General features: G+C 37.1%; 2 protein-coding genes across 2 annotated transcripts in view; both read right to left on the bottom strand.

Moving 5' to 3' along the window:
* UBTD2 (ubiquitin domain containing 2) overlaps positions 1 to 24,462 on the bottom strand; it is a 57,561-nt gene that overhangs the window by 5,682 nt on the left and 27,417 nt on the right. Inside the window, exon 2 of the mRNA XM_057729086.1 lies at positions 11,088 to 11,324. Within this exon, the coding sequence (XP_057585069.1) occupies positions 11,088 to 11,324 (237 nt within the window). The remainder of the gene's footprint in view (positions 1 to 11,087; positions 11,325 to 24,462) is intronic.
* SH3PXD2B (SH3 and PX domains 2B) overlaps positions 11,200 to 24,462 on the bottom strand; it is a 177,039-nt gene continuing 163,776 nt past the window's right edge. The window contains exon 14 of the mRNA XM_057729057.1: positions 11,200 to 11,324. The gene's annotated coding sequence lies outside the window, so the exon portion shown is untranslated. The remainder of the gene's footprint in view (positions 11,325 to 24,462) is intronic.

Genomic DNA, 24,462 nt, shown 5'->3' with positions numbered 1-24,462 from the left:
TCATCATGTCTCGAAGGAAGATACCTTCAGATACATATTCCACTGATATTCGGAGGTCAGTAATGTCAGCCTGATAGGTACAAGAGCAATATGTATTTACATAACTGTTCTGCTAGAAAAACATTCTCTTAGTGAGGCACCATCCTAAATCATTACCTTTGGAATCAGGAACTGAGATGATATTCCCAGCCTTGTTATTAACCAGGTGTACAACCTTGAGCAACATTTTTTAACCTGTAATACTCTTCTCAATTAGCAAAATGAGGCAGGATAAAAACGGCCTCTAAAGTGGTTTCCAGGTTTGCACATGATGCTTCATCTTCATGCACCACAAGAGATAGAACACAGGAGTGCAAACCAAAGCTGTCAAACTGTAGGCAGAATAATGTCTTGACCAAAAGAGAGCCTACATTTTTAGCCTCCTTAGAAACCAGGACGAGAAGTGCCATGGCAGCCTCTTACACAGTGCTGAAACAGTAGTGCATGCCAACTGTAAAACAAACATACAATCTAACAGGCACTCTGGCTCTTCCTAGATCTGAATACTCACTCTTTCATCACAATGGAAAGCTGAGTCCTTCCCCGTCTGCCCTTCAAGCTCAGCAAGTCAGGGGTTCAGTTTCCAGACTCAAATGGATGAGAATAAAAACTCCACAGAAGAGGTACAGCTAGATGGCATATCTCCTTATTCTAGCTCAGGCAGCCTCACATCTATAATGCTGGAAATAAGCTATCCAGACTCTATTGCTTAGAAGCTCCCATATTCCAATATTTTTGGGAAAGGTAACTTGCAATTTATTTAACATGAAGTTTTCTCGTTTATTCCTCTCCTCACTTCTGCCAGTCAAACTATACTGTAATCTGAGTTATAAATATGCTCTAGTTTTAGATTAAACTAAAAACTAAATAGGGGAAAGATTCAGGCCATGAAGTCAAACACTATTTAATTACATTTTTAGGCTACAGTTTTATGGGCTACCCTCTCCCCAAATTACATATCTGGGATCATAAAGTATCAATAAAAATAATCAATATAGCCCAGAGCTGGGTATTACCCCAAAATTACCTATTCAGAGAAGAATGACTCCTCTGTAGGCTCAAACTCTTTTGAATAATATACTCCCAAATCCTCCACCATTTTATGGCCCCATATCTCTTTATTAAAGACAAAACTGCTCTGCTAACAGTGGTCTCTATTACGCAGTCTCTTTAGGACTTCAGGAAGATCACTAGAAAACAGTTCTCACGTTCCACAGTCGCTGCATGAACACTTAGTACTAACACCTGGAAGCGTGTAGGGTATGTCACTAGCATGAAGTAGAGAGGGTTACAAGAGAGCCAAGACTGCCCCAGATCCCCAGAAGCTTATGGTCAAGGTGAGCAGACACAGCATACCCACCACAGATTTAAACACACATTGATACACTGAGAATCAAACACAGGAGCTGAGATATCACACAACAGAAATGTGACTAGCATTGGTAGAGCCAAGAAGGAAAAGTTCTGTAGAAACAGTGTGTTCTGGTCATGACACAGAATACAAATGAAAGGCATCCCAAGAAATACGAATGGCATGGAAACAAGAATTAGCACGAGATAAATTCTGCTGAGGTGGAATGCAGAATCCATGGTGTGAAGTCACTAAACAGATATCAACAGTGAAAACCTGATGGAAGGGCTCAGGAGTTTAGACTTACTACATTAGGAAATTTTTAGAGGAGACTAGTATAGGTACATGTGGCTAATACAGGTCCAAGAGTCATTCATCCAACAAATATCAAGTGCCTACTCTAGACCGAGCAGTGTTTCAGGTGCTAGGGTTATGCTAGTGAACAAGATAAAGCCTAAAGATTATTTTATTATTTGCATGGAGGGAGAGTGACTGACTGGAATCAAGGGTGACGGGCTAAAATGACTGGTTGACTAACAATGGGCAGAAATGCATCTGAGAGCAACGGTGGTAAGGGACAGGACCTAATGACAGGTTAGGAAAGGCAATCACCTAACTAGGAAATGAGAGTGACAGAGAATTTAGGGTTACAAAATTCTTTGCTTAGATTCTTAACTGCTTAAGGAGGTACTTCAATTGAGTTACCTGAAGGTAACTGAAGAAGCATACTGGGAAGGGTGTAAAAGCAATTTGTAGACTAATAATTTCGAATCTATAAGTTTAAACATAAAAGCAAACACTTAAGAGGACTTACTAGCTCTAAGTACTTTACATACATTAGCATTTAATCCTCACAACGGCCCTCTTAAGGTAAGTCTATCATGTGCATTTTACAAATGGGAAAACTGAAGGAGAGGCAGCTTGTCCAGGGTCAGAGATGGTAAGTAAGAGTAAAATAATCTGATTCCTGAAGAAGTAAATGTATAACATAGGGATAAGGCTACAGGGCTTGTGACAGCTCTACAAGACGCCCAGGTTAATGTTTTGGTTAAGGGGAGGAGGAAACGTGCTTGGAAAAAGGCAGAGGACAAATATAAGAAGGATGAAAAACCAAACGTGAATCACAAGGAGCGAGAAACCAACACTCCAAATGCAGCCCAACAACACATGTGCCAGTGATGTTAGGTCAGAGAAGGATCTGGGGGATGAAGCAAAAGAAAGCGGTGACTAAGAAGTTTCAGTGCTGCAAGGCCACCACATGTAGTGACAAAGTAGACATATTACTGTCACTGTCTCATCTATGGTATTTGAGAGCAATGTGCAAAAAAACAGGGCATGGTTAGAAGATGGAGAGTTTGCTTAAAGAAACCCTGTGTTTAAACACAAAAGGGAAGGAACCACTCAAAGTTGATAACAAGGTTTTTTTTTTGTTTGTTTGTTTTTTTTTACCTTTCCAAAAATCACTTCTAGCTATGTTTACATCTACAATTTACAAAAGGGTTTTAATCATCACCCACTGGCCCCTAATGGTGCAATTCATCTCACAATTCTTCACTAGTTCTAAAGACATTCTAGCCAGGCTTGCTTAGCTTGCTCACCAAATGTCTCCTCTGTGGAAGTACACTTGTCTTTTTTTTTCCCCCTTCTCAAAAAGGCGTCACTTGAGTCCTGAGACAGATGGTCACTGGGATAAATGACTGCCAGGCCACTGCTTCCCAGGTCAGGGAGCCCTGAAAGCTCCCCAGGGTAGGAAGAAAGCTGCCAAGACTACCTTCTGTTCTGATTTCATGCATACTTTTTCCAAGTTGTTTTTATTTATCTTCTATCTAGATGATTGGCTCAGATGTTCTATTTTCCTTGGTCAACTGTTTTCTATGGCTGTTTCTAATTAAGCTTCACAAGAAAGTTTCTAAAAATATTTCACAAGAAAATTACAAAGATAAGATTAAATTATAAACCAAATAATAAAAATAGCTTCACTAAATGCCACAAGGTCTAACACTTTACTCTTTCTCAAGTAGTCTTTCAGGTTAAAAAGAAAAACATCTATTTAAGCATTCAAAGACCTCACTAGTTTTCCCTCTGTTCACTCCTGTAAGACTGTGGCTCAGTCTTAAAATTTTTTACTACATGAGACTTGCAGAGCTACATGAACAAATGTGTAAAAGTTAAAAATCAATTTTTATGTAAGGAAACGTCTGAGGATATGAAAATGTCATCTTGATTGCAGCGATGGTTTCATGAGTGTTTATGTGCCAAAGCTGATCAAACTGTACACTTTAAATATGTGCTGTTTAGTGTTCTTCAATATACCTCAACAGAGTTGAAGATATTTAATATTTAAAACATACTGGCAATCTGATATAGAAAACTGTCTTCCCAAAATTAATTAAGAAATTAAGAAAGCAAAGTCCTGGAACTGCAAGGCTTTTGTCACATTGGTGGTTTCTTCCAAGGATGAGAAAGGACCTCTTTATTCTTGACTTCACTTTTCTAACTGACCCAGAAGGCATGAACTCTTCACAAAACATGACTTCCTAAGGCAACAGAAGACCTAAACACATAAGTGAGTTGGACATAGCTAAAAAGGAAAAGAACACTGGAGTAACAGAATGGGCAGGAAAGAAACACTGGGTTAGACCTATGATACAGTCAGCCCACTGTTGAGCCTGTCAGAGGAACAGAAGACTGGAAAAGCAGTGAATCTGAGAGGAGGAACAGTGGCTTTGGAGCCATCGCACCCCAATTTTAATTTGGATCCTAATCTTGGACATATTCAGTCTGTTTCCTCAAGAACTACAGTATCTACCTCACAAAGTTGTTGTAAGAATTAAATAATAAAACACATGCAAAATTGACTAGTACATATAATAAATCCACAGAAAACACTCAATAATGTTAGTTTCTGTCTCATACCAGTTTTAAATCTAAGAACCAGACTTACGGAAGAGGGCTCACCAACAGAAATATCACAAAGGATCAAAGTTTCATAATGTCTGAGTCCAATGCTTTATGCTTTATGGGCTCCTCTAACCTCACAATAATGTCAAAAGGGCCATCAAACTGACCCTTCATCCAAATATTATGAGCAGTCTTTCAGGACTAACAAATTACAGGCTCTCTCACGCAAACACTCTGCTGGGAATTACATTAAGCTTATGTCTGGTAGTCAGGCTTTAGGAAAAGCAGGTTCAGCTATCTCATCCCACCAAATTAGCTATTAAGACTGGGATTCAGAAGCACCTAGCCTAACATCTCTTCCCGCAAGCATGGTGAAAAGTGGCTTAGTCTGGATGTATTACCAAAGTCGTATGATGGTTAGAGCATGACTGAGAGCTTGTGTAATATTTGGCCACATTCCTAAGGGGACACTGATCTTTAATTCCAGCTCTTTAAAAGGGACAGAGGAACAGACCAGTAGAACTTGCACACTGGCTTATGTAGCTGACCTGGCTTTACAGAAGCAGAAGCTGGTGTAGTACACTTCCTGGGACCACATCAGAAGCCCTGCTTTCCCTCCACCCCCACCACCCAGAATGGCAAAGAAAGGAGGTCTTCTTCAGAGACAAGCCTACTGACTCAGGGACAAACTCCCACCTCAGCTATTTTAGGCCCTTTGTTGCTCTATTTGAAGAAAAAGGGTGACAGCAGCTGAGGAGTGGATAAAGCTACATTGTATAACTCCAAATCATTTTTGTTTCTTTGAGGACAGAGAGAGGAAAAGGATACAACATTTAGTTTATGTTATAAATGTTGACAATAACATTTGTTGTTGTTGTTGTTGCTGTCCTCAGAGGTTTAATGAGCACATCACAGCACAGCAGAAAGATTCAAATGGCTCCACGTGGTGTTCTGAACTTCATCCCAACTGCATGCTGAGTGGCTGTAGGTTGGAGAGACTGCCAAAGTACATCAGATGCTTTACTGAGGCCCCATTTCATTTCTAAACACAAGTCTGATAAAAATCCTCTGTCTCTCATGTATGTGCAAACTTCATGCTTTCGTTCATAAGCTTTATGTTCATGAATTAAGTTTATTAAATGACAAATTCTTATAGGGACCTTTAAAAGAATCGGAATTCATGGCTTGCTTCTTCATGGGCCTCTGAAACACTTAAGGGAAAGAGAAACAAGGCCTGTGTACACATCTGCATTTCCTGCCTGTCCATGTTTTACATCATCCACTTGTTTCTCTTTAGTACTGATAGAAGTATATCATTTTAAAGTATTCTGTATAGTGTGGGAGGGACCTAAAATGATAGACATGAAATTAACATTGAAGATTACTTGTGTAGTAACTTTACAGAAAACACAGATGAAATGACTTGATCTTGTAACTTAGCTGCTTTAGTTACCATCAGATCTAGGACTTGAGTTCAAAACCCAATTTCATGACCTCTGCCTTGGAAAAAATGATGTAACTTCTCTGTGCTTCAGTTTTCTCATCTGTTTAAAATGGGGACTGGTGTAGTTGATTATCACAGGTGTGAGAATTACATAGTGTCAATTCAAACCATGAACTGATAGTATTTTATTATTTCTGATGTTCAGTTCAGGAGTTCTTTTCATCATGTTGGCTTCCTATACACAGAAATGCTCTATTTATGCTATTTATAAGTGTCTTAGTTTTGAAAAACTTAAACTGCATTATACATAATTTAATTTATTCACATTTGGTGTATTCTGAGATAAGAAAGATCAGGAAAAAGAAAAAAAAATTCTGGGCAACTCCTTTCCCACCTGTATTTTGAAGGTAATTAAAAAATAAGGTTTTTTATTTAAAGAATTACTGTTTTCTACCTCCCATATCCCGAAGCATGAGAAAGGACAAAAGAAACTGGCCCTCCAAAGTCCAACAGAATAACTGGTAAAATTTAGCCACGAGAAGTAAGAATAAAGTTGGGAGTTAAGTCTTTAAGTATGAGAAAATAAGTGTTTGGGTAAAAGTGAGCAGCTATTCCTCCTATACAAGGAAGGTCAAGAAGGGAGCATTTACATGTGAATTGCAGGGAGATGGAAAACACATTAACTGTAGATGTTAAAGAAATAAACAATAACCTTTCTAGAAAATTGGAAGGCAGGGAAAGGGAGTAGGCAATTTGAAAAATCTATTTAGGGACTTCCCTGGTGGTGCAGTGGTTAAGAATCCACCTGCCAATGCAGAGGACATGGGTTCGATCCCTGGTCCAGGAAGATCCTACATGCTACAGAGCAACTAAGTCCATGTGCCACAACTACTGAGCCTGCACTCTAGAGCCTGTGAGCCACAACTACTGAGCCCGCATGCCACAACTACTGAAGCCCACGTACCTAAAGCCTGTGCTCCACAAGAGAAGCCACTGCAATAAGAAGCCCGTGCACCACAAGGAAGAGTAGCCCCTGCTCGCCGCAACTAGAGAAAGCCCCTCACGTAGCAACAAGAACCCAAAGCAGCCAAATAAATTAAAAAAAAAAAAATCCTTTTAAATCTTCTAAATAATAATTTTAAAAAAGCATTAAATCCTCTTTACAAGATAAACAGATACTGTTTCTGAACAAGTTTTCACTGAAAATATCGGCATAGCCACTATGAACCAGACTGTGAAAAATGAAAATAAAAACCACCTTTTTTTTCACCCTCTTTATGCTAATTTGGGCAAGCCACTTTATAATCTAGTTTCACGGGCAAAAAACTGTATTTAGAAACATTGTTAGGAATTTTAGGTAGTGACAAAATAGCACTTGATTAGAAAAAGGAAATAAGCTCGTTAAGAAATTTAAGACCATGAGTAAAAAATGCTGTATAAATAATGAAAAATAAAGTTCTTCTAGGATGGGGAGGCTGTGGAAGAGAAGTACCAGACATTAGATTCATCGAGGGAGCCCTTCCCACAAAAGTATACTATTACACATTTCCATATCATCCTCTACGTGAGTCACAATTTCCAAAGTGAAAATACACATTCATATATAAAATCTCCAGGTAGTTATGACACCGCTTCCCTCTTAACAATCCCTACTGCCATTAGAGAATAACAAACTAAAGACTTCTCACTGATATTAAAAGAGGAAGATAACTAAAAAGTACAGAATTATTTCGCGCTTGGACAAGGCAGGCATATAATGAATACGACCTGCTGACTGGAATTAAGATAAAACACATGCAATTATCAAGGGAACCACTATAAGAAAAAGAAAGGAAAGAGGAAATATGGGGAAAAGGATTTTTTGTTGCTTCCTTGAAACAACAGAAAAAGTTACTATCATCACACGAGAAAAAAGGCCATTAACAAATACATAACTTTTGTGCACACAACACTGACACTAAAGACAATTTAAACCAAAAAGGGCACAATCCTTGCTCATTTTGAGCATACAATCTAAAACAACAGACAACACAGATACAAACAACATTTATAGAGACTTTCATATGGTTTTCAAGCTTTAAAGAACTTTTTATAATATTCATACTGGCAAGATAATATAATAAGGTTGAGATAAGAAGATTATGGGAAGAGAAGAGAGGATGAGATGTTTTCATGAGATTTTTGGAAGAAAACTTAGAAAGGAGTGTATATTCTAAGATCTCTTCAGTTGTCAATCTATGCTCAGTTCAGTAAACTTGTGGGTAACAGTGACAGATGCAGACGAAGGGAACAGGCATGGATCAGGTGCGAGATGATGCTAAACTACCAATGTCCTCACTGCCTGGCGTCTAATCAATAAATCTACTATTGTTGCTACCGAATCAATAAAGCCTCAAAATTCCATTAGGCATATGCCCAAAAGAAGGGTATCCTAAAAGCCAAAGAAAGATGTTACCAGTAGACAATACAACCAGAAAATGACTGAAATCTATAATTTAAGATTTTGTACAAGGAATTTACTTGTTAATGTCAGAGTTCAAGAAATACAATCATCAGCACTACTATTTATTAAGTGTTTTTGGACTATGGTAAGCAATTCTCATATGTTATAATCAGATTTAACCAATACGACCACCCTACAAGGTGGGTACTTAAAATCCATATTTTACAGATGAGAGAACTGAAGCTTACAGAAAAGATGCGATTTGCCCAAAGGCACATAGCTATAAGTAATACGCTAGAGGCAGGAAGTAAGGTTAGGTCTGATACCAAAGCCTGAACTAAACAAGAGCTAAAGCCTATGTAATATTTTAAACTCAAAATATGAAGTACTTTGGGATGTTTAGGGTTTAACACAACAAAATGTGTTCAAAGTAAAATTTCAATTATGTAATTACACCTAAAAGATGGAAGTGATTTCACCAATACCACAGAGGAGGTTCAGGTAAAAACATGTAAAAAAAAAAAAATTAGCTAAGTTATAAACTGATGGTGAGTTAGAATAAATGACAAAATATAATTCAAAAGTCCACCCAAGAAACATTATTGATGAGTTTCAGATATGAACAAGGGAAAACAATCAAGGGTACCAGTAACAATAATATTAATACACATAAGTTATTATAGAGCTTTCAAAGAGAAAAGCTTGAGGAAAGGCAATTTGATTCTTTCATGCTAAAGCAGAAAATATTCCTTGAACATAGAGGCAAGGAGCAGAGGCTCACCAACATTCTCAAATTTCCAAGAAATCTCCCTAATGTGTTGGTTGGTGGGGCTGCCAGGATCATTACTTTACAGTTCACACAGATAAGCAGAAATGAGGGACTTGAGTTTTCAGAGATCTGAGCCCATTTCCAATAGGCTATGCATAGGCTCCTGCCTTAAATGAAATAGAACTGTTATGTCTCCATGAGCCTGTAAACAAGGCCATAATTTACAGAATAAATCAGATTTCCCCATAGGTAACTATGATAAATACAAAGTAAGGAAGTCAAAGTTCCAAAGTTCTGGGCCTTGGGCTTCTAAATTAAGACAGTTACAGAAAAACAACACCCCCACCCCGCCTGCAGCCCTACACAAATACAAATACATTCTGCTTTTAAAATACAGGATATAGGGGACTTCCATGGCGGCACAGTGGTTAAGAATCCCTCCGCCAATGCAGGGAACACAGGTTCAATCCCTGGTCTAGGAAGATCTCACGTGCCGCGGAGCAACCAAGCCTGTGCACCACAACCACTGAAGCCTGTGCACCTAGAGTCCTTGCTCCACAAGAGAAGCCACCACACTGAGAAACCTGCGCACTGTAGCCCCCACTCACCAAAAGTAGAGAAAGCCCGTGTGCAGCAATGAAGACCCAACGCAGCCAATTAAAAAAAAAACACAAAACATATATATATATGATATAAGCATTAAAAAGAGAAGGATATTAAAACTAATTGTAAAGGAAGGCCCTTCCCTTTATATTATATAAAGGTAGTATTTGAAGACAAATTATAGAGCTAAAAAAGGTAATGGAGCAAGACAATGTCCACTCCAGTCATGTAAAAGGTGAAGAATTCAGAGACTATCCATGAAAATAGGGGCTAGAGAATCATACAAAAAGGGCATTCCAAAACTTTTCAAATGTAGCGGGGATCATTTTTACACCTGTGTAGAAAAAGTGATCTCTATATAGTGGGTGCTCAATGTTATTAACCCAAGACCATGCTAATAAGCTTTTATTAATAAAGAACAGGACAGCTATGGAATATATATGTTTTCTGGAAGCACAATTAAATCAGAAAATTAATGGAGATTTGGAAAATTGGGAAAGGTACTAAGTTACATATCTTTTATTTGACAAGAGTCAAAGCAGACAATGAAACAGTGAAAAGCACTGCTCCTCTGAAAATGCACACAAAGTAAGATACTGATCCATACTCATGTTTCTCTTCAGATCGTATGAATCCTTCACCCTTACTAAAGACTCCTGTGCGGGAGGAACAACAACCAAAAAAAAAAAGGAAGATTCTGAAAATGGAACAATGAAAGTACACTAATAAGTAGAAAACTATGCAAAGGAATACAGGATTATATAGGGGATAAAGAGACAACTTAGAAAAATATTAATTTGAAAAACTGAGGAGAAAAATCAGTTTATATAGTAATCAGAAGAACAAGAATATACTATAAGATAAACATCTAAATTTTAGCATAGCATGAAATATTTTTTGCTTCTAATCGAGGAGACTAAACATGAGAATATGCATGCGTCCAGCAAATACGTGTCCCTGGAAACATTCAAAGCTTATAGTGGTGCTTAGAGTCACATTCCTAAGCCAAGGAGAGAGGTTTCTCATAATGCTACTAATGCTCAGGGATACAACCATAGAAAACTGTCCTTAAGAACATGTGAGACTCACTTCTGAGTGTAGGCTGCTCATTATGCTAAGAGGAGGCTTGATGAGAAAGGATAAGGACTAAAAGTGCGCCCACAAGTCTCCACAGCTTCTAATTCGAGACTACCTCTCCAGCGCTAGTGGGAGACCAGTGAAGTAGAAGCTCTAGAAGACTGGGGCGGGGGGAGACCTTGATGGAGAACTAGATTATATGGAAGTTAGAAAATACAGGTTTATCAAGTGTTCTCTTTCTTGAGATTTAAAAAATACACACACACAGTGTAAACCTATCTCCAGATAAAAGATATACAAAGAAGCAAAGAGGAATGCTCCTCTTTGCTAAATTTAAAAAAACAAAAAACAAAAGTTAGAATAATGCATAGCAGGAAAGTGAACACTTCCCATTTGGCTTCTCGCCGTCAGCAAGGGGCTGGTGACACTCTGTCACGGTCCTGAGGACGACCACACCTACCATGTGGTAATGTTATGTTCGCACCGTCAATGATTGCTTGTGCCAGTTCATGATCATTGCTTTCAAAAGCATGCGCTGCAGCCTTCAAGGCGTCCCAAATCTCTTTACGGCCTTCAAAAGCTGGTGCAGTATCCCAAAATTCATCTCTCTTGCTGCGCAGTTGTCCATCTGTCATGGGATAATCGCTTTTCCATTTGGGTTTATCCTTTTTCAAAGGCTGGTTACGACCTAAAGCGACTGAGAAGAAAAATAAAAGGCTCACATCAAAACCAAAATTTATAAGAGATGTATCAATAGTTATCCAGTCATTCTTTGATTCTTTCATCAAAATTATAGCTAGAAGTTGGCCTACTAGGTAATTCTTACGTTCTGAAATTCCCCTAACCTATTTTATTTTAGATCTACAAGAGCAAATGGAGACTTTAGGTGGCTCTACCCCAGTCTTCCAGGGACAGTTAGTAGCTCTTTTCCATTGATTCTGCCTTCTCCAAAGGAGGATTTTTTTTTTAAATTACCTAGAAAAACGTAATAAGCGTTCCACCGGACAGTAGTGGCAGAATTTGAAAAGAGTCAAAGGATACCATAAAAGAGAAGTGAGATACTAGGAGAAACCAAATGGCTTATGTTCTAGGGTCCTTGAATTTCATTTCGAACATATGAAGCCAGAAAGCAGGAACTGAGAAATCTCAGAAGAGGGAAAAGACTACTTTGTGGTGCCCAAAGGAAGAACAGCCAAACCACCAGATCCACAAGGAAACTTGATCATAGCACAGCTTCCTCCAGCACTCTGTTCTGCACACGAGTCTAGGAACTGTGAATACCTTTCTCTGAAACTCAAACAAAGGAGCTAATTTAGAAAGGGAAGAGGGAGAGACGCAGTGCTTTACGTTTTGGAGGGACGAGGATTGGAACAGCCGATCCTTGACACTGGGCCAAGGGAGAAGCTCTCAACCACAAGGAGAAGTACTAAAACACCCTACTCTGGTTTTAATCCAAGAGGAGAAGGAAAAAGAAGGTAAGAGTCCATTCCTTTTTTGCTCTAAGTGGCAGCATGGCTCTTTAGAGAATGTACTAGTAGTGCTAGAACGAGTCTGATGCAGCGTCTCTGCACCCAGATACGTACCTGGCATACGATCACTGACCTCATACTGACATACAGAGACATTCGTATCTTATACAGTGCCATAGATAAGAAACTGTTAAACAGATGGAAGCACAGGTGAAAAGAAACCTGAAGCTCCATGGAGTGTTGGGTAAGAGTGGGTGTGAAATAAATGACAGAGTGGATAGGAAGGAGAGGGTGTATGTCAAAATTCAATGTTCTATATTTAATTGCAGGACGAATACTAATTTAAAAGAAATTACTCTCAAAATGGTTCTAAAGAATCCCTGAAATTAACCACTCTCTCACTGGCCCAGGGCCAAATGAAATTTGGGTTATTCACAATAGAAATAAAACCAAATGACTCTAGCTCCTTGGCAATCTCTATGTCCTTTACCCGGCTATATTCCCAGATGACAGGACCAATTCATGCTGCAAAGTGTATCTGGTTTGACACTTGGATTAAACCATGCTCTCCTCACCCAATCTGGCCACTTTATCTCAAGGCAGCACATCAGGTCTCGTCCTCTTACCTTCAGAGTAGCACACCATGCCATGGCCAGCTGTTATTTTCTTAAAACACCCAGTATTTTGACTCATTGTACTTTTTGGCCCTCTAATTTGTCCTAGTGAAATGCAAACCAGTTGAGTTCTAAAAGACTGTGTAGAGCAGAGAAGGAAAACTGTCTATTTAGCAGCAGTGCTAAAAAAAGAACCCGAGTCTCCTTATTTAATTAACAAATATTTACTGAGTGTCCACTAAGGGTAACACTATAGATGTACATATCAGGTTCAATTCAAATGTGAGAAACACAATCTCTACTAATGACATTTTCCTGCATCTTCTAAATAATACAAATAAATGCAGATAAAGCATTATCCTCCAAAAGGTGTTCAGAATATGTCAGATAATCACATTCCACCCCCTAATGATGCCACCAACAAGGTAAAATTAAAGGTAAATTTCATTTTCTGCGACCTTAACCTTTAGATGAGTCAGAAACAGTTTAGAGACAACATTCACTATTAGTTTACTGACAGGGAGCGGAAGACAGGACATCATAGTGGAAGATAGGACATCTATCATTCATCATAGATGACAAACAGGTATCTAATTCAATACTCAAATACCTATCTGAATAAAATTTCATGTCTATTTGAGTAGTTTCAGAGAATTGTCTAACACCATATGCACTAAATGTACCAGAGGGAAAGTTGGTATAATCCTGTCATGTGGGAGAATCACAACGCAAAGGCAAAGGCAAAAACAACAAAACCTCCACAATCTCGGCACTTAAAGGAAGGAAACGGAAAGGCCCTCAAAGAGAGGAGCCCAACAGAAGAACTCTCTCATCAAAAAGGTAGAAAATACTCTGCAAAAAGTAAAAGCGCCTTCCTTACAAATATGACAGCTTTATTTTATCTCCCCTCATCTGTAGAAGACATGAGAATAAAGTCAAATAAAAAGGAGAGAGGATACATTATGCTTAGGGATAACCATTACCCTAAATGCTTTTTCATATCTGCGTGCTGCCAACAGTTCCAAAGTAATTACTTTGTGTAAAAGTAAATAAGACAAAATAAATGCTTGTGACAAGTAAATAAAGCTTACTTTTATTTCCGTCTAGGTCTCTGCTTTCCCTATATCACAAACATATGTAATAGAGAACATCTGCCTATCAAATGTCCACTATAAAAATACTTAAATCTCTGCAACATAAAACATTATTTTAGTGAAACCACTGAGCAGTACAGAATTTTCACTACAAAATATGACGTTAAAAGTTTCATGTTAAACTAAATGCGGTTTATTATCTAAGTTATTTACCTTTGTTAAATTAACTGGGGAAAAAACCGAAAATTTAGCAAAAGCATTTAAACTATCACCTTGCAGACTTCCCTCATGGCGCAGTGGTTAAGAATCCGCCTACCAATTCAGAGGACACAGGTTTGATCCCTGGTCCGGGAAGATCCCACATGCCACGGAGCAACTAAGCCTGTGCGGCCACGACTACTGAAGCCCGTGCTCCACAACAAGAGAAGCCACCGCAATGAGAAGCCTGGGCACCGCAACGAAGAATAGCCCCAGCTGCAACTAGGGAAAAGCCCGTGAGCAGCAACAAACACCCAACACAGTCAAAAAATTAACTAACTAACTAAATTTACTAAAAAAATAAACTATCATATTGAAATATTTATCTTCATGAAAATATTTAGGGTTGTTATGAGCATTTAATAAATTAACACTGTACAACACAATAACGATTGGTATATAATAAAACTACAAATAAGTGCTTATTAAATAAGTAAAAATAATTTTGGAAGTATATACAAATTTTTAAATCTTTAAACATTATTGCAAAAATATACAGACCAAGTCTTTTTTCTTTTCATAATTTCTGAACAGAACCTGACATTATGAGAACACAGCACAAAGTGCCTTCCTTAATTTAAAAAAGAACTGTTCTATGCTTGTCATGTACTTCCTATGCATTTATCAGAGTACATTTTTTAGGAATTTGTTCACCAAATCTGTGCTTTGATTTTAGATGATATCACAAACCTGTATTTCTGAAAATACTTATAACACAGAAATCAGCCTTAGCAGCTAAGTAGTTATGTCTGCATCAATTCAACCATTTTCAATTATTAAGAAATAAGACAATATATATTCAATTAGATTACATTTTATGCTCTGAAGTTTTCAGATCTATCTGTTTCACACATCTTCTGACTCCTGATACCAAGAGAGATGCTCAGTATCAATCATACTACCTGGAACTAAGTACTATAACCTAGCAATAAATTTAAAGACAGGAAACAGGGACTTCCCTGGTGGTCCAGTGGTTAAGACACCACCCTTCCAATGCAGGGGGTACGGGTTTGAACCCTGGTCTAGGAACTAAGATTCCACATGTTGCAGAGCGTGGCCAAAAAAAAAAAAAAGAGAGAGAGAGAGAGAAAGAGGGACAGGAAACAGTTCTTATTCTCCAAATTTGTTTCTAAATCTTTAAATTGTAGGCAACCAACTATACCAAGTTTACTTCCATGGTTTAACATACAAGAAACAAAAGATTAATAAAAAATCTAATTAAAAGAAAACACCCTTTTCCCCCCAATCAATACACATTTACTTTCAAAACTTTGCCAAAAACTCCCCCTCTCAGAAGCCTCTTGATCACACTCATCTACTCCTTATCTTTCCTTGTAACCTTTCATTTCTTCCCAAGATGTGATAAATCTAACATGTAAAAAACCCAAGAAAGATTTGCTTCTCAGAGCTAAATAGCAACAGAAACATAATCTTAAATATTTTTTCTCCACAACTGAATGCATTTTGCAACTCATTTTTACATTTTATGGTAAAAAACAATGATCTCTAAAGTGAAGTATGTTTATAATTGTTTTCCTGCTTCTGGTTCCTCTTTTAAAACTGATTTATTGGAGTCCAACTCGAGGATGGAAGATGCCTTAGAGGACTGGGGCAGGGAGGGTGGGGGGGACTCGAGGGGGGGGGGTCAAGGAAGGGAGGGAATATGGGGATATGTGTATAAAAACAGTTGATTGAACCTGGTGTACCCCCCCCCCAAAAAAAAAAAAAACTGATTTATTGGGACTCTTCAAATGAAGGAAGGAGAGACCATTAAGCCACAGGTACTGTAGATAACAAGATATGACTCAAGAAATAACAGCTTTAACAGATTGAAAACTCCCCGAAGTATCAGCTTTCCTAACATAACATTAAAAAACTGAATATTTAAAAAGATCACCATCAAAGGGAGAAATGTGTTCAAAAGAATTCTGAAGACTTTAAAGCAGCAAGGAATAGGACAGGGATAATGCACCTATTTTAGATTGATTAGTCTTAACATCATGAAAATGATAGGGAAACTTTTCTGTCACTTCAAGAGTTAAGAATAGATCCTACAGAACCCTTCTGTAACAGATTGCGCTAGCCTAAAAGGATAGTTGTAAAATATTTTATTCTTATGTAAGTTTAGAATACACTATATATACACTCACACACATATTCCCTAAAGCAACTGCCAAAGTAAAAATAGGGATATGGGGCATAAAATGCCTAAAATAAGAGCAACAGCATGCCAACAGTCCATACCATACCTATATCTGCTGCACTGTCTGAGAATTTTAGAGGTGGAAGAGATCTTAGATGGTGTGAGCAACCTCACTATTTGACAGAAGATCTAATGAGGATAAATGACTTGCTCAGGGTCAAAAAGAGCCAAGACTAGAGAGCTCTCTTTCCGTCACAGCACTCCATGTCTTACCCAAGCAGAGAAGTGTGTTTTCTTTTATGTACCAAATCAATTATGAAGGTTCACTCAAAATAAAGCATGCGTTGAGCTGTTTTTCTAGTAGCACTCATCTATCTTTCACGGGCTTCATTACGACCAATGGAACATCTCTGGTAGGACAAAGGAAAAGTTAACCAAGCAGCACCAGCTTCTCAACCCCATCTAATTACCACCTTTTTCATTTCTTTGGAGATATGCTCACCAAAGAAGAATCCCATATGGGAAGAGCTAATGCAGTTTTCTGGTCTGTCGGCTTCAACTTACAAAGTACTCAGCATCTATACCAGATTAGGCACTAAAGATCAGATGTATGCATACTTACTTAAGTTAAATACACCATTCTTTATGATAAAATTTTATAATAAATAGAAATGAGAACTTTGATTATATTTCTATCTTAAAGTTTATAAAAATTAAGCAACTAGGGCATAATTTTAAAGGCATATATAATAATTTCTAATGTTGTCTGAGTTACCTTTATTGAGGGGGAAAAAAAAATCAACATAATGACCTCATATCGACTTCCCGGCCCTGTTTCTCAGAGCATAAGTCAACTTACCAATGGTCTGAACACACAAACAGGCAACGGGAAAGCCTAACTGCAACATAATGTTTCCAGGACTTTTGAAATGGATGAGTCTTAATTAAAAATGTTACAAAAGCATACAATTAAATCACACACATGCGCGCGTGCACACACATACAAAACAACTTTATTAAAAAGGGTAACATTACATAAAATTGGGACTAAGAATATGGTCACCTAACACCAGCACACTGTACTTTTTAAGTAATACATTAAACTTTCAGATGGTTCATTCTACTGGGGGGTGGGGATGGCTTCATTCAGCATTACATTCTTTAGAAGGCAGGGACCTCTTCTTCTCTCAATTTATGGGCAGTCTGGGGGAAGGAAGCACACACAAGTCAAGGATGCCCACAATTTCCACTACCATTTAACACTACTGAAAGTGCTAGCCAGCACAAGCAGCCAGAACAAAACAATGAGAAATATAAGAACCAGAAAGGAAGAAAACCATCTCTAATTGCAAATGATATGATGATATGGTTGGAAAATACAAGAAAATCAGTGCTGAAATGAAATAAGAGAAATTAACATGGTAACAGGATATAAAATGTAGGCCTTCTTGTATACATAAAAATATCCAGCTAGAAGATGCAATGGATGAAAAGATCCTATTTATAACAGAAACATAAAAGATAAAATACTGGGAATGCAACAACTCAGGAAAACGTTTTAAAAACTCCTGAAAGGTGCAAAAGTAGACTTGAACGAAATGAAGACATCTCTTGGACTTCAGCATTATAAAGATGTCAACTCTTCTAAAGATAATATCTACATTTAACACGATTCCAGTGAAAATTTTTTAAAACCTTTTTTTATGCTAGATGAGCTAAAATACATATGGAAAAACAAACTAGGAGGAATAGTTAAGAGAACCCTGAAAAATAAACACAGTGAGCTAGTCCTATAAATATTAAAGCATATTATAAAACCATTACGATTAAAAGTGTGTAAGGCACATGAATATTTAGATCAATGAAACAGAACAAAGTTCTGAAAAAAATCATAAATGCAATGGATATTTAATATACGATAAAGGTTTTATCTTAAACCATTAGAAAAAATGGATATTTTAAAAAACAGTGTTGGGGACTTCCCTGGTGGCACAGTGGTTAAGAATCTGCCTGCCAATGCAAGGGACATGGATTTGAGCCCTGGTCAGCTGAGTCAGTGTGCCACAACTACTGAGCCCATGTGCCACAACTACTGAAGCCCATGCAGCTAGAGCCCGTGCTCCGCAACAACAGAAGCCACCGTAATAAGAAGCCCACGCACCACAATGAAGAGTAGCCCCCACTTGCCACAACTAGAGAAAGCCCACAAGAAGCAATGAAGACCCAATGCGGCCAAAAATAAATAAATAAATAAATAAAATAATAAATTAAAAGAAACAAAAAACAAAAAACCACTGTGTTGGAACTGGATAGCTATTTAGGAAAAGATAAAATTGGATCAATACTTTAAACTGCACACCAGAAAAAACTCCACATGAATCTAAGATCTACGTGTAAAAACTAAAACAATACAAATACCGAGAGAAAATATAGTTAAGTTTCTCTATAACCTAGGAATAGTGAATGCTTTTCTGAAGCAATGAAAAAAGACTGATAAACTTAATACTATACAAACTTTTGTACAGGGGCAGGAAGAGTCAAAACACAAATGACATCTCTTGAGAAAATATTTGCAACTTTCCATCACAAGGGGCTTATTTCCCTCATTAAAAACTCTTAAGAATGAAGAAGAAAAAAAGCAAAAACTCTGACAGAAAAATAAGCAACAGATGTGAACATATAGTTCAAAGGAAGAAAAGTAAATGACATGAAAAATTTTCTATTCTCAGTTACAAGAGAAAGTAAAGTGAAAATTATGCTAGAATTATTTCTTTGGCTCTTAGAAAGGAAATAATACAGGAATCTGACAACAGACTATGATAGTGAGTTGCACAGAAATAAGACAGTCTCCTACATTTGCGGTAGGAGTCTAAGATCCCATAGGATTATCATCTAAAAGATTCCTGGATAGAGGGAAAATTTGGCAACATCTAACAAAACCACTTAGTCACTCACGCATTGACCCAGCAACCCCAGTTTTAGGATTCTACTTTCAAGATATACTTCCATAAACATGAAACATAAAAGGTTATTTCCTGTAGGCTTATTTGTATTAGCAACAATCTAATGCATGTGCTATTGTACATCCATAACAAGGAAGTACAATGCAACTGTAGAGAATAAGGAAAAGCCCTATGAGCTCAAATGGAAAGATCTCCAGAATATACAGGATAAAAGCAAGATATAGAAGAGTACATATACAGTGGTATATTTTGTTTAGGAAATACATTTTTTAAAAACAAAAAAAAGCACACACACTGAAAGGATAAGCCAGAAACTAACAAAAATGGTTATCTCTAAGGGATATGGGGTAGAAGGAATAGAGATGGGACCAAGACTTCTGAGTGTAGCTTTTTATATAGACTTGACTTTTGAAAAATTTTAAATATTTTACATGTTCAAAACAAAATCAAACCAAAAAAGGTAGAAGCAAACCCAAACACTGAACACAGAAATTAAACTAACTGTATATCAAGTGTTAAAATTAACATACAAAGAAAATAATGATTTCACATTAATTTTGAACATGATACTCTGACTATACATCTTTAGTGGGATAAATTCTAAGGAACCGAAAGACATACTACAAGGCAGCTTAAACTTTATTCTGCATACTAAAATACTAAGAATTCATGTAGAATACCAATTACTACAATTCTAAAACATCTGATGTTTACTATAGGATAAAGCAAGTAAGGATATATTAATATCAACAGAAACCAAGATTTTTTATGAACGAGAAGAGAAAATTAAATATAAAATATAAAGTTAAAAGACAGGAAAAACAGGTTAATTTTGAATTGGAAATATCAATAGGAACTTACAATCTAAATGATAAAAAATATTTTATAGCTCTGTTGACTAAAAGAACTTAGAAACAATGATAACCCAGTAGCAATGAGCATACCTAGTTCCCAGGTCTTAGTTTTAAACATCATTAGCCACTAAAAAGGTCCTAGGGTTATTCAGAGAAATAGCTATTTCTATAACCAGAGCTGGGAAAATTCAAAGCAAGACTGGAACGTCTGGTTGTGCCAAGAAAGTACTCAAATCACTAACATTAATGAGATCATTTCAAAGGCACAAAGGAGTCAGTTTGAAGGAGACAACATCTGCATCAATTTTGGACATCAAAAATAAGGACTGAAATGGACTTTAAAATACTGAATAAATAAAAATTCATAAATCCCTACTAACACTAAAAGGGAGAAATAAGAGAAGAAAGGCTCTTTCTTACTGACGAATGCTGGTAATAAAGAAAGAAAAGAATGACATGTTTAAAAGAATTATTCTTTACAATCCCTTAACTGATTCAGGTAAGGATTATCAATAAATATACTAAAGCATCACGGGTAACAGGATACATAAGATATCAGAGGATCACCCCAATACTGCGAACTGCTAAGGAGAAATTACACTGCAGATATCTGACATTCATTACCTTAACCAAGTGACCAAACTTAGCCTCCTGACATGCTGCAATATGAAGTATACCAAAACAAAGATGAAGTGTTCTTACCCAAAACGTTTAACTTGACTCTAATTAAATTTCTAAACCTAACTTCTTGTTTATAGGAAATACAAAGGATAAAGGAAAAAGTTAAAACATTTTCAGACATTGCCAAACATCCCTTGGAGGACAAAACTTTCCCCAGCTGAGAACCACTGGCCTACACCAAACAACACAAAACATGAACTTTGGTTGGAACCTGGTATGGAAAAAAGTTATAAAAGATAATCTGGGACAACTAGATAAATCAAAAGAAGACTAGACAACAGATGTCATTAAGAAATTATTTTAAAATTTTCTTAGCTGTGATAATATTGTAATGATATAGAAAAATAGTCATTCATAAAGTAGTAAAGTGTTATGATGTCTACAACTTTCAATTGGTTTAGCTGTTAAAATGGGGAGTGTGTCTATATACAAAACATACATATACACACATACAAAAGAGAAAAAAATGTGAATATAGCAAAATGTTGACGACTAATTTACATGGGAAGTATATGTGTACTTATTGATAATTTTTCATGTTTGGATATTTTCACAATAAAGATTCAGGGGAAAAAACCCAAACCCTGAAAAGCAGAAAGACATGAATACAATATCTTAGGCACTTCAGTTCTAACCCTGATACCACACCCTTTTAGATACTCACCATTATGTTTACACAACTGTTGAAGTTCCCCATATTTGATTTTAATAAAAGATAAAGGAATTACACATTTAAGATACCAAGCATATAATTCAGAAGCTGGATCCTTGCTACTCAAACTCTCAGTTTCAGAGGTCTATTTAGGTATGGCTTTTAGGCACATGCCTAATCCTCTTCTACATCCCCACGTCTAGACTCCAACGCCCATCCTTGAGAACTGAAGCTGGTTGGTACTATCTACAATTTAGAACCCAAGAACTGAAGTGAGATCTGGAAAATTCAAAACAAAAGCAACAGGAGTACTGAACAGTTATTACTTAAATTCTCATCTATGCACTAATGCTTATTTGGAATAAAGAGTTAATAAATCACCTATAATATTTTAAAAGAACATTAAATAACGATAAATCAGCCAATTTATCAAGAAGGTATTAACAATCATAAATGTGTATGCACCTAACCACAGGGCTTCAAAGTGCATGAAGAAAAACTGATTGAATTAAAAGAGAAATAGACCATCCTGCAATTATACTTAAAATATGTTAAATTCTTCTATCAGTAAGTCATAGAGCAAGGAGCCAGAAAATCAGCAAGCATACAGAAGACCTGAACATTACCAACAAACTTGACTTAAATGATATTGACAGGACACCCCACCCAACAAAGAGACAACATACATTCTCATCCAGTGTATATACAAACCATTCACCAAGACAGATTACACAAAACTTAAAAGAACAGAAGTCATACAAAGTATACACTACAACAGTAATTAAATTAAATTAGAAATCAATAACATCAAGATACCTGGAAAAATCCCCAAACACCTAGAAGTGAAATAAAACACATCTAAAGTCATGAGTCAAAGGGAAATTACAAAATAATGAACGGAATGAAAATGACAATACATCAAAACTTTAGGATGCTGCTATAAAACACTGCTTAGACAAAAACTTACAACATCAAAATGCTTCTATCAGAAAAGTCTCAAATCAATAAAGTAGGCTTCCACCTTAAGACTAAAAGAAAAAATTAAACTCAAAGTTACCTTAAGAAAGAAAATAGCAGAAACTGAAGAAATTAAAAACAGAAAAATACAGAAAAATCATAAAAGCAAAAGCTGATTCTTTAAAAATATCAAACTGATAAACCTCCACCTAGGCTGATTAAGAAAAAAAGAAGACGAATACTGCCAATGTCAGGAAAGAAAGAGGTGCTATCACTACAGACCCAGCAGACGTTAAAGGGATAACAAAGGAATATCCGTTCATGAAGAAAAGGATAACTTGACCGGCTCTGTCTATACTAGCTGATATACTAAAGATATCGCATTTGTCTTTAAAAAGTCCCCAACAAAGAAAATACCAGGTCCAAATGGTTTCCTTATTGAATTCTATCAACACACAAGGAAGAGATGATACTAATTACTCACAATCACTTTCAGAAAACAAGAGAAGGGAACACTCTCTAAGTCAATTTATGAGGCCACAACTGCACTGATAACAAAACCAGACAAATATAAGAAAATTATCAACAAATATGCCTCATCAACATAGATGCAGAGATGACATAAAGACCTTGAGAGCTGAAAGAATTCATCACTGACATACCTGAACCACAGGAAATATTAAAAGTCCTTTGGGCAGAAATAAAATAACAGAAACCTGAACCTACATAAAGGAATGGGGAGCACCAGAAATGGATAACTAAATGGATAAAAAAACATTATTCATATCGCCTTAAAAAAATATTGGGTTGGCTAAAAAGTTCATTCAGGTTTTTCCATAAGATGTTACGGAAAAACTCAAACTAACTCTTTGGCCAACCCAATAATTGAGTGACATCATTGGAAAAGGCAGAGTAAGGACTTCCAAAAGCCTTCCCCTCCATCAGTGCAATGAGAACATTGGCAAAAACTCAAAATAAACTTCTTCAGTACTTTGGAAATTACCTAAAGACCTGAAACAATCCAGGGAACATTTATTCTTTCTTACTCAAGAAAAACAGCTGAATTTTGGTAAAAACTGTATGTGGTGTTTTAGCATGCTCTAGACCCATCCCCCTTTCCTCAGCTCCAGGGTAGCCTTGAAAGCCACCAGCTCAGCAGCCACAGGAGGGGTCAAAACAGGGTTGGTACTCTTTAAAGGCCCCATTTGCAGAGAACTGTCATTTTCTGGCCTATTTGCAAGTTCTTCAGAAAAGCTACTCATAAGGCTTGTCCTTATTTGACCTTAGAGATAACCCTGTATGAACAGCCTTTTCCTGGGGGCATTTGTCAAAAACAATCAGCAGCAATTGTTTAACACTGCACCTGCACGGGGCAATGAAAAATTTGGACCAAGAAGCTAATCAAAGCTGGGGTATGAGATGCCAAAAAAAACAGACATATTTCTGGGAATCTAAAACGCCACATGTATGCATACAACTGCGCACACACAGGGCAGTGCACATTTTCAGGAAAGATATGAGAAGGTCCTAAGCTCTCACTTCTGACTATTGAGGCTCTGTGCACACAGGAAGTAAGAGCTACGGAAACTGCCTGAGTTTTGAAAGTAAGCCCTAATATGAACAGGGAGCCACTCAGCAAAGAATAGGAGACTTATTGGTTCTAGGCTGTTAAGGAAATCTGTCCAATTATGAGCTTACCACTAAGCTAATTAAGCAGAGATTTCAGTGGCTACACCTAACAAAGAATAAAAACTTCACAGGATAAGTTCAGGAAAGTCAGTAAACAAAAAGCAACAACAATAACAAACCCTAAGGGAGAAGTGAGAATCTGATTTCCAGGGTTGCCATACATTAAATGTCTAGTTGTTTGGGTTTTTTTTCCCCCCAAATTTCAACAATTTATTTTTATTTATTTTTGGCTGCAATGGGTCTTAGCTGTGGCACACAGGATCTTTGTTGAGGCACATGGGATCTTTTGTTGCAGGGCACAGGCTTCTCCCTAGTTGTGGTGTGCAGGTTTTCTCTTCTCTAGTTGTGGCATGCAGGCTCCAGGGCATGTGGGCTCTGTAGTTATCGTGCTTGAGCTCTGTAATTGTGGTGCTCGGGCTTAGTTGTCCTGCGGTATGTGAGATCTTAGCTCCCTGACCAGG

This window comes from Hippopotamus amphibius, chromosome 1, assembly GCF_030028045.1.
Source record: "Hippopotamus amphibius kiboko isolate mHipAmp2 chromosome 1, mHipAmp2.hap2, whole genome shotgun sequence".
NCBI lineage: Eukaryota > Metazoa > Chordata > Mammalia > Artiodactyla > Hippopotamidae > Hippopotamus > Hippopotamus amphibius.
Note: the sequence above shows the minus strand (reverse complement) of the source record. Positions and strands in the feature narration are given on the sequence as shown.